General features: G+C 46.0%; 1 protein-coding gene across 1 annotated transcript in view; it reads left to right on the forward strand.

Annotated features, from left to right (window-relative positions):
• The window catches only part of PCBP3 (poly(rC) binding protein 3), a 368,694-nt gene that overhangs the window by 323,325 nt on the left and 33,500 nt on the right, over nt 1–11,869 (forward strand). Inside the window, exons 9-11 of the mRNA XM_069100309.1 lie at nt 860–991; nt 2,982–3,110; nt 11,432–11,575. Of these exons, the coding sequence (XP_068956410.1) occupies nt 860–991; nt 2,982–3,110; nt 11,432–11,575 (405 nt within the window). The remainder of the gene's footprint in view (nt 1–859; nt 992–2,981; nt 3,111–11,431; nt 11,576–11,869) is intronic.

An 11,869-nucleotide genomic window follows, 5' to 3' on the forward strand; every position in this document is an offset into this window, starting at 1 on the left:
GTGCACACCAGAGCCAGGGTACCAGCCCAAAGTATTCCAGAAGACTTGGCATTTCTTTATTGTGGACAGTCTTCTGCATTGGCACAGACCCCTCAGTGCTTCCATAGACCATCTTCAGGATTCATGACTGGATCAAAAGCTGGAAAGGCCTCCAGAGACCATTGACTCTGGTCCCTCCATTTTACAGATGAGGAGACTGAGACCCAGGAAGGGGAAGGTGCACATGGGATCCTAACTCTAGGACTAGGGCCGGCCTCCTTGTTTCACAGATGAGGTGGAAGTGTCAGACAGGCAGTGACAGCCAAGAGTCAGCTATGAACGCAGGCCCTCTGACTCCAGAGCCAGTGGTCATAGGGCACTACTAGTCCTTGCCCCCCTCTGGTCCACTGAGCCTAGCTGGTCCTGTTCAGGGTGGGGTCCACTCTGCTGGCGCTGTCTGCAAGGAGTAGGGGGCAGAGTGGTGGCTCCTCTAAGGTACGGGATGTTTCCCTTTGGGATTTATGTGCCCTGTGTCTGGCACATAAGAGACTATTGACAAATGCTTTTGCTTGATGGATGGACTGAAGAACCCTTATGCCACAATGAGCTGTCAGAGGAGGACTCCAGGGCACTGAGGCCATTTAAGGTAGTTCCTATGTCTCCGTTCTTCCTCAGTGTAAATGGCACCAACAGTGTTGCAGAAGGTTCATGGCCAAGGACAATGAGGGGCTTGGGAAGCCCTTTAGACTGAGGGGTGACTCCTCCAGCTCCTTCCTTAGCTACATCACAGGTTCACCTGACTGCTTTCTAGCATAATTGGGGCATATTCCACAGCCTGTAATCAAGCCTTCCTTTGTTTCTTTCTTCTTCCCATCCCCAGGACATCATTAACTCCATGAGTAACAGCACGGCGACCAGTAAGCCCCCAGTAACACTAAGGTTGGTTGTCCCAGCCAGCCAGTGCGGGTCACTGATTGGCAAAGGAGGATCCAAGATCAAGGAAATCCGGGAGGTAATGGGAACCCTCTCTTTGATTCAGACAGTTGGAAAAGCTCTGTGCTATGGCAAGTCTGCTACTCTGCATGGAAGACAGACACTTCCACGTGAAACAGAGTTCTTTTCCATGATTCTTAGCAAAAATCTGGTGAATCAATCAAAACTTATTGAGCACCTGCTCTTACAGTGCCTGGCACACTTAAGGTGCTTAATAAAAGTTTATTGATTGATTGACTGATTGAAGGACACACTTCCAGGTGTCCTGGGGGAGAAACACACACACACACACACACATATACACACTCATAATCCCAACCACAAATCTCTTCCTTGCTCTCAACTCTTACAATCAAACAAAAACCAATACCCATAAAATATGCATCCATGAAAGACATCACTGACCCACATATCCATGAATATGATGTGTTCTGATGATGTGAGGTCTTGAGGATGCCAGATTGAAGGGGTTCATAAGGTCATGGATTTTTAATCAAAGAGGATTTGAGTTTGAAGGAGGTGAGTGGAGAGTTTGGATAAGTAAAAATGAGGAGATGTTCTCACACATACACATGTATATACACACATACATACATACATACATACACACACACACACACACACACCAAAGCTGAAACCTGGGGGTGGGGAAAACCTCCTCCTGCCATATGATCTCAGAGCTGTGGGGGCCTCAGAGAGATCATTTGAGCCAAATACTCCATGTGCTGGATGAAGCCTCTAACGTCCATCTGTGACTCAGAATCTGTGATCAGACAATGATGAAACAGCCCTGCTAACTCAGAACCCCAAGTGACTCCATTCATCAGCAGTCAAGGTCCAGTGGGTTACAGGGCAGCCCCATGGGCTTGAGCTGGGTCAGCTGGATGAGTCAGGGAACACTGGTCCCTTCTCACTTTCTCACTTCATGGGTCTCCTGGTCTAGATTTCTCCCTAGGTAAGAGAAATGAAGTGGGAGGGGATGAGCTCTGGCCTGACACTCACACGTGATTTGATATGGGGTGAATTGCTTCTTCTTGGGGCCTCAGCTGTATAATCTACAAAATGAGAGACCAAAATGCCTTCTCACTATGCACACCAAACACCTCATTCCTCATGACTTATGCTATTTCTCTGTTTCCCCTGTTTTATTGGATGTGTGGTTGTTTCTTTCTTATTTCCCTTGGCATCAAGTTTGGGCTTTTGACTAAGGCCTTTACATTCCTTCATGGCCTTGTAGACACATGGCTGAAAAGGCCACAGACATCGTTCTCTGTGGAGGAGACCAGAGTGAGGCAGTGAAAAGAGGACCTGGATTCCAATCCTGACCACCTTGTGACCTTGGGAGAGTCACTTAGTCTTTCTTGGGTTCTGTTTCTTCTTATTTAAGATGGAATGATTGGGTGAGATGACCTCTAAGAGCTCTCACAGCTCTAAGTCATATTATAGATACTCTGGCCTTTATAATCCAACATTCTCCTTTATAGCTGAAGCTTCCATCTAGACCCATTTCCTCTTACTGTGTAATCCTGGAGATGAAGTTTCATATATTTGATGATGACAATTAACCCTCCAGTAAGATTTCTCTCAAGGCTGTTACTTAACCTTTCCCCATCTGTTCTGTTTGCCAACCTAATTTTTTTCCTATCTCTGCCACCATATATTTACTCTATCTCTGTATATCAAATAAAGCAGCCAGGGCCCTCATCAGGGCTCCTCCCTCAAATCAAGATTAAGAAAAGGAGAACTTTGTAATTTTTTTAATAGTACAGAGGGTAGCAAAGATTGATGTTTAAAGACAAGTGGTCATTTGGGAGGGATATGAAGAAAATTGTTCATTTTGTCTTGCAAATCTAAGTGGACATGTATGGAATTGGCTAAAGACAAACCATGTGGTATGCCTCTTAAAGCAGAGATGGAGATCTCAAGGAAACAGTTTGCCTGTTCATTTCTGCTGAGCCAACAGTGTTCTTTCTCTCTTTTTCCTTCTTCCAATTTCCTCGCTTTTCCAGTCTACAGGTGCTCAGGTTCAAGTGGCAGGGGACATGCTGCCCAACTCGACAGAGCGGGCAGTGACCATCTCGGGGACCCCCGATGCCATCATCCAGTGTGTCAAACAGATCTGTGTGGTGATGCTGGAGGTACAGTCTGTGACAGTGGGGGTAATGTATAGCGGCTCTCACCCTACAAAGCACTGAGCAGCCGTTGATTGCTTCCATTGATCGCAACCCGTGGGTCGAATCATTTCTCGTTTCCTGGTAGCATTCCTTTTCATCGTCAGACTAGACGTTTGCTCTTGGGGCACATGGAGACGTTACATTTGGGGACCTGGGTTCAGGCCATTCACATTCATGTGTGGCTTCATCTTAGTCCACATGGGACATTGACAGGAATCAACTGTAAATTTCAGGAAACCATTGTGTAGCCCCACTCTGCCCCAGGCCGAGGGCCTGTAATTCTGCTTCTACCCAAACTAATCTAGCTTTGGAGTAATTGGGATGGACCTAGGAGAGAACCAATGAGTCACCCAGTGACTGCTTCCTCCTTGGTCAGACCCGTATACCGAATGCCAAATCCACCGTGGCTGCATTTGGTGTCTTTCACCACACACACACACACACACACACACACACACACACACACACACACACATACCTTCAAATATTTCATGCTGTTTGGTAAAAGGGAAAAAAATACATGGACTAAAAGCAAGCCACTCCCCTTGAATTGGGGAAATGGAGAAAAATAAGGAATCTTGTAGAAGCTAGAGGGAATGGTTACCAGGAAGCTTCACAGACATGTCCTGGTCTTAAGGATGATAGAAATACACATGCCAGAAATGGTTCTTTAGGAAGAATATTAAAGGACAGAAGAATTGGAGAGAGAGAGAGAGAGAGAGAGAGAGAGAGAGAGAGAGAGAGACAGAGAGAGAGAGAGAGAGAGAGAGAGAGAGAGAGAGAGGAAGCTCTCGAGGCAGTTTCACAGTGAAGAAAACTAAGATTGGGGTTTAACAAAGTGGGACTGTGGTTAGGATTCTGAAATAGCTGGGCCATTGCATCTTCACTGACTTAATGTAAAGGGCAGGGGACCACTGAGCACCTATTTTTAAGAGACAGAGAAGGATGTCATTCGCTCCTTTTCTCAAGGACCTGACAGTGAGGAGCTGGACAATGGAAGAAAATGAGTACAGAGATCACTACAATCCAAGATCCTAGCAAATTGCTATGGGAATTAAAACGGATATCGATGACCAAAGAAGAGAAATGTGGGCTAATTAAGGGACAGCAAGATGGCACCCATAGGACGATTTCTGCCCTGGTCACCATGCCAAGAGCTGAAGTGTAGGGGAAACGTGTTTCTTAGGAAAATGTCCAGACTGCATGTCTGAAGGAAATACTAAAGAAGGTACAAGTGAGGCATGGATGTTCCTCTCTCTCAGTCTTTGCATTATTTATTCACTGTATCATGTCAATAGCAAATTGAAATGGGCACTTATGAAAGAAAAGAGACCCAAGTGGTGGCGCATAGAGAAGGTCATGCATCAAGCTGCAAGACTGTCACTATTTCCTCTGATTCCAGTGGCCTTCCTGTGGCAGAAGAGAGGTTCTGGGGCTCCAAGTCGAAAGTATACTGTCATGGGGCAAGGATCTGATCTTGGTGAACCTGGTTTAAGCCCTTGATGTATGAAGGAAATAGTGAAGTAAAAGGGTCATGTACCTCTGACCAATCAAATAAGGACAATCAGCTTTCATTGTGCTTGACGTCTTCAATTTTTCACAGACGCCTTCCCTCCTCTCACTTGCAGCAGCTGTGACCCCTCTATGCCCAAGTCCATAGAATAATAATAATAAATATTAATAACAGCAGTAACAAGAAATACCTCGTGTCAGGGCTTCCAGTGCTGGACTCCCACTATGTTAGTTCAGCTCAGACACCTAGAAAAGGTGCCAAGAGCTTCAGTGGAGGGGCAGTGGGTGCTTCGCACCCTGGGTTCCATTTTAACAGTACGGGAAATCTCAATCTTGATAAAGTGACATTTTCTGCATTATAAAGTACAACAAAGAATACTTTCATTGCAAGCAGCCTGCCCTGATATGGTCACTTCTCATTGTTTATCTCTTGAGAAACAAACAAAATTAAACAAAGTTAATGTTGAAACATCGTTCGTGGATCGTCCTCTCAGCTGTTGAAGAAATAAAGCAATGCTCTTTCTATTTGTGGCACTTTCTCCATCTGTGGCCTTGAACAAGCTACCCCACCCCACCCCCAGTCCAGACCCATCTCTTCATCTGTACTAAAAGAGGTTGGACTCAGCAACCTCTCAAGCCTCGTCCAGTTCTTGGTCTAGGACCCTCTGTCCTGATTCTCAGCCAGGCTTGAAATTTGTGCAGCACCTACTGTTGCCTCTCTTAAGCCTTCCTCTGTGCCAGGGCTTTTAAATCGTTGTACTCTAAATTATTTCAAGGAAGATATTTCCCTTGAAGTTTACTGTTCACTGTGTTACAGGAAAAGATAAAACCCCTGCCTGTTTCCTTTCCTAACATTCCCCTTCAAAACCTGAAGCAGGCAGGGTCTCAGTCCTCTGCCTAAGAAGGGGACACTCTAGAGTCTCAGGCTGACTCTGCCGGACACTGGGCTGGTCTTCCTTGACTGCATGGGTCTGTCCTACAAGACCATCACTTTCATCAGAATTATTTTCCTCTTTAGGCAAATCATCACAGTCTTCCTAAGGAACGTATGAACTAGTACATCTATGTGCTTGGACTGCCTTGACAGTGTATTAACTTAGAGAGCTGGCCAATCATATGTATTTTATTCACTTGGATGGATCTGTGATCTCCTCTGTGACAGCGCTCCCTCCACTAGGCCAGATCACAACCCACTCCCACCTTCTTATCCTGTCTCATTGCTGCCTAATCCTTGAGTCCTACAAAATATCTGCAGAGACTCTCTCCCCCGCCCCTGACTCAATGTGTCACAGATACTACTGTCATTCTTGGGCTGTGCTCACACCCTGCCTTTCCCACCAAGGACTTGCCCCATCCCCGATCCTGTCGTACATGGCACTGCTTCTGCAGCCTGGGTCATGGGTGGAGAGCCCACAACTTGCTTACGTCCACCCTGAGACTTTCCACTGCCATCTTGACTCTTCTGAAATCAGGGTGGCCCATGATTCCCTGACTTCAAGCATCAGTATCAAATAATAGTCAATAAGCAAGCATTGATTAAACTTTTATTAGGCGTCCAGCACTGAGCTAAGCACTGGGGTTATAGGGAAATATCAGAAATGGTCTCTGCCCTCAGAAGCAACCATGGGAAGAATAACAGGGTTCAAAGTAGCAGGTTGGGAGCAGAGCAGAGAGCAACGCGGGGGCCTTTGGAAGAAGTGAACAATTCCTCAGACGTCACCCAGCGTGGTCTCCTCTCCCTGCTCTGTTTTGGGTCCAGACCACGGCCCCTTTGGAGGACCTAAGACAGACGTACTTGATGACTCCCTGGGCTGCCTATGTAGCTGCAAGTCATCTGGGCAATGTGCAGCTCTCATCCATTGATGGTGCCCTGTGGGGACTGACAGGACTAGTGTTTTGGGCAGGCCATGCTTTTCTCAAGGAGCCATAGTTTCCTGGGGCTCTGTGCAGCCAGCACACTGTCATGGGAGACAGTATCATATAGAGAACTTCACCATCTCTAGGGACTGGTTCTTCCATCTGGGTAGGGCTGCACAGGTTGTCCTCCATGGCAATGGCACACAACTCTGGCAAGCATGCACCCTCCTGGTTTATGCCTTGCTTGATGTTGCAAGTGGCTGTGGCTGCCCATGCCATAGACATATAATGGGATATTAATACATTTATGGGAGATGCCTAGTTGGAAGGAGAGCCTTCCAGGTTTGTCATTTTTTTCTTTTTTTATAATCAACACATAATGAACAGAGTTAGATTGTGTCTTCTCCACACCTCCTCAGTCCAGTCAGTTGTGTGATGTGATTGTAAGGATGCTACTGATGCTACAGCATAGTCTGCAAGTTTTGTTCCTTCTGATATTTGCATTAAGGATGCCCTCCATGATAATTTTGTGGTATATTTGGAAATTTCTTTTTTTCTTTGTTTTTCTTCCTCTTCCCTCCATCCTAGAAATGGCTACCTTTAGACACAAGTAGGTACATATATGTAAAATTATTCCATACATACGTCTATTTACCAATTCCTTCTCTGAATACAGATAGTGTCCTTCTTCATGCATCCTTTATTTTTAATTTGTACATTTACAATAGTAAAATGACTTAGTTGCTCAAAGTTGTTCTTAAAACAAGATTGCTGTTACTATATACAGTGTTCTCTTGGTCCTCTCATGATTCTATACAAGTCTTTCCATGCCTTTCTAAGATCATTGAGCTCATCATTTCTCACAGCACGGTAGTATCTCATCACAACCACAAGCCACAACTTGTTCAGCCATCCCCCAATTCATGGGGATCCCTGAAATTTCCAGTTCTATTAGGAAAACTTGTTCACTCAGTTTGGGAGATCTTGCCAAGGGCTTCATAGCCTATCTCTACTCTATCCTCTCCAACCAATGTTGACCCATGAGGTGTGATTATCTTCCTAGTCATTTTGCATATGATCATCGCAAGTGTTGCCAGGTGACATCCCGAAGTTCCCAGGAAATGTCATTTTCAACTACGTTGGAGCACAGGGTAAGATCAACTCTACAAACTCCTTCCTTTGTCTCTTGGACTCATCTTTGCCCTGATGCTTGTCTTCAAGCTTCATTTATACTGAAACTATTAAGAAAGATATTAGTCCTTTGACCCCATAATACATCAACATATTGGTGATCGGACAAACGTCTGATCTCTAGAGTACAATCACATAATTCACGTTTGGAGACAGTCTAAAAGCAGCATGATTCTTAACCTCTTCCCCCTTTCTGTCATTCTGCCCACTGTGGATGTTACGCTCAAAGAATCCATACCTCAGTAACTGACCTGCTGGTGCCCTCTTTGTACTCGAAGAAATTGGTCTTGGATAGTGCAGACATTATGTCCCCGGGACCCTACTTGAGGCCCGTTTAGAATCTGCCAGATTGATGAGTCCACTAGTATAGTCCTCTAAGCCAAGGACCAAATGAGCTATGAGAGAAAGGCTTTGGGGAACATTCGTTAAATCCTCTTGTCTAAGTAAAGTTAAATCCTCTTGCCTAAAGTAAAATTTTTTGGAAACCTTACACAAATTGCTGCTTATGACAGGGTCAAAGAAAATAGCAAGGGGGGTTGATCACATAATCATAGCTTCCCAAGCCACAGAAGCAATATTAACTAATGAGAAAATAAGAAATAAAAAATCTTTTTCACCCTAGCTGGAAGAGCAAGAAAAAAGACTTTTATTATCCAAAGTGGGTCCCAACTGAGCCCTTTTGGCACAGCCAGACATCACAATTGTCCACATTGCTATATGCAGGGGAAGGTCTGCTAAGTGCTGTGGGAAGCTACAAAGCAAGAAGATCCAATTTTTACCTTGAGAAGCTCATCAAAATGTTAAAATGCCACAGAATCACTGAGCTGGAAGAAAAGCCAGACCCCAACTAGATTGATCTCCATCTGAATAGGGAAGAAGGTGGTGCCTACCAGGCCAACTCCAAGAAGTGCATACAGAAATGGGACAGGCAGATTTCAGAAGTGTTATGGAAAGAGGAAGAATAATGGAGAGTCTCAAGAAGTGTCACTGTGTACCTTGGAAATTGGCAGTCCCTCCCAATTCTAAAGCAATATCTTCCCTGAGAAGGATATAGAAGAAACAGTGATGATATAATTAAGGGTTAAATTGTTAAAACACATCATGTCACAAAGAGAAGGATGGTCAGGGTATTGTAATGGCCCACTGACTTTAGAACGAAAAATGAACTTGGAGGGAAAATCAAAGATGCTAGGCTGCCTTGCCATTCATCTCTGGCCTTGGGTTTCATGAGTCAAATTTTACTTCATATAACCTTGGAAGCAAGAGAGGTCAGATTTCTCTTCACAAAACCCCTATTTCAGGGAAGTTCTGGAAAAGAAAATCCTTCAACAACCCATGTGGGTAAGTGGCATAGGCATTCATTTCACTGTGACTTCCATCTATAGGGTCCTCAGCTCTGACCTGGTCTACTCAGAGACTCAAGTTGGCTTACTTCACTGTGTTTTTATTTCTGTTGTCTGGTAATGAATCCACAGGTTGAACACTAACTTAACCATATCAGGAAAAATGGTCAGGTCAGTTATGTGTGTGAGCCCAGGTTATATTTTATTCTCAAAGATAAGTCACCGAGACAAGGCTTAGATAGGAATGGCACAGTGAAGGTGACAGAAATGAAAGCCACAAAATCCCCAAGCTGACCTTTTGAACTCAGTGGTAGAGGAGTACCCAGTCCTTCATATTGTGGGGTGGGAGAGCCAACACAAGTTAGAGGACTAGGTAACCCAGTTTAGCTAGGTCCTCTTGAAAGCTGAGTTGTATTCACTGGGCTTCCCTGCCATATTCGCCCCACACTCCATGTAACAAGTGTCCAAACCACATCTGGACGCTGGATTCTAGGCATGACAGTTTAAGAGTTTTACTAAATATTAATGAGAGAGAAGAACCCAAAGAAAAAGACAACCAGGATGGTGAGAAGCACTAAAATCACGTTCATGCAAGGATCAGTTTAGCAAACTGGGTGTGTGGAACAGGGTTGAAAGGGGATGTCAGGGCATTGTTCAAGCCTGAAGTATTGTCATGAAGGATTTACCATTGTTCTATTTGGCCCTGGAGGGCAGAACTAGAGTTCTGAGTGGAGGGTGCCCAGAGGTAGGAAGAGCTCCCCGATAATGAAAAAATGGAAGGGATTTCCTTGAAAGGGAACAGATTACCCACCATCCATGGTCTCCAAGCACATACTGGTTGACCTCTTGTAGGAGATGTGGTAGAAGAAATCCTCACTCTGGTCTATATGCCTATATGCCTCTGAATCCATGAGAGGTACTTGAAGGGGGAGGAAGGGGTCTGGTAATATTCAGAACTAACTCTAGGCCCACCCCAGCCTCCATGAGGCCCCTGTGAACCACCACATTGGTCTCTTAAACTTCATAAAATAATGAGCTATAGAGACGAAGACCAGGTGAAAGCCAGTGTCCCACATAAGATGGGCTCAATGGTGAGTGTGCTGATTTATGATAATAGAACTCTACAAATCTCTGTTTTGACAAAAATGGCACTCCAAGTTAAAGTTGGCTTCTTGGGCCAAAGCTGGCCTTCTCAGGTCATGTCTACACAACAAGGACAGGCTAGACGCTCCTGGCAGGATGGTGCTGGTGCATAGTGATAGGGATGGAGCTCCTCCCATCCTGTCTTGTCCTGGCATCCCATCTACTTGCCTATTATACACCAACACTTTAGGCTGGGCAGGGCAAGATGTGTATGGGGAAGAAGTCATTTCTGGGGGAAAACAACTGCCTGTTTTAGACCTGTTTCTTTGTGTAGACTGACTTAGGTGGCTATGTCTCTAAGTTGATTTCATCAGGATTTGGATGTGGCCTTCAGGGCCTGAAACATCCTGGAACATGATTCATTTAAGAACTCGCTGCTTTTCTGGGCCATGAAAAACAGAGGTTTCTCATTTCAGCACAAATCTGCTGTGCAGTAGCCATGCCCTCTCCAATTCCCATTGGAGGCATCATTTCTGCTGAGAGTGTCATCCATGAGAAATGTGTGGTGAACATTCCACCCAGAATGTCAGTAAGATCCCCTTTCTCCTCCTGGGCATTGAGGCAGCAGGGGGGCCAGATTAATGAAGTATCTCACCAACCCTGGCACAGAGCCCTCTACAAGTGGGTGCCAAGGCTCAGGTGGCCTCAGGAGAACATAACTGGTGCTCACCAGTCACCTCTCTAAGCGTTTGGAAGATGCTTTTCTTCCCAATAGTCAGCAGCTGTGGAGGCACATGCTAGAAATATGAAAACAAGCCTTGTTGATGCCACACCAAAGAGCCAAGCCTATGGTTACAGAACTCCTGTACTTGAGGGGAAGATGGTTGGTGACCTTCGGACGCAGGAGAGATTCTAGGAATGGGGTTGATCAGTCTCTGATTTCCCGTAGGACAGACGTCATGAGGATAAGTAGGGGGACTAACCTGAGAAAGTATGGTTGGGTAAAAGCCTCAGGGCAGGGAATGTGGGCGAAGTCTCCCCAGCGAGACGAAATGAGAGCGCACCCTCCTCGCTCTGCGGCCGGCTTTGGGGTCCGAATCGCAGCTGCCCTCTACTGGATGCGCTTCAGGAGGGACTGACCTGCGGATCCCCCAGCGCTCTGAGTGAGGAAGGCGGACGGCTCCCCGCTGGCCTCTGCTGGTCCCCCTCGGTCGCTGCGCTCTCTTGACTCTCTTCTGACGGGCATCTCCGGAAAGCTGTTCTAATGTTCTCTCTCCCTCTCCTTGTCCCTTTTCCTAGTCCCCACCGAAAGGTGCCACCATCCCCTACCGCCCAAAGCCCGCCTCCACCCCTGTCATTTTTGCAGGTGGTCAGGTAAGAGCCGACCCGCTTGCAGCCTCCACTGCCAACCTCAGCCTTTTACTGCAGCACCAGCCGCTGCCCGTTAGTGCGCTCAGGTTTTCTCGCCTTCTCACTTGCATGGTCTCGTCCCGTTCATAGCATGCCCACGCAACTGGGCCCAGAGCTCTGTATCATTGCCACAACCAACCAATGCGGCCCAAATGAGCATTAGCCAAAGGTGGGAGAGCTAGGACGTGAACTGAGGGAGACTTGTGTCTCTGTCTTCCTGTCTCTCTCTGTCTCTCTGTTTCTGTCTCTGTATTTCTGTCTCTCTCTCTGTCTCTGTCTCTCTGTCTCTCTCTCTGTCTCTGTCTCTCTGTCTCTCTCTCTCTCTCT

Source organism: Petaurus breviceps, unplaced genomic scaffold (genome assembly GCF_028583685.1).
Source record: "Petaurus breviceps papuanus isolate PSGF00001 unplaced genomic scaffold, PetGlider_PUasm1.0 387, whole genome shotgun sequence".
NCBI classification, from domain to species: Eukaryota; Metazoa; Chordata; class Mammalia; order Diprotodontia; family Petauridae; genus Petaurus; species Petaurus breviceps.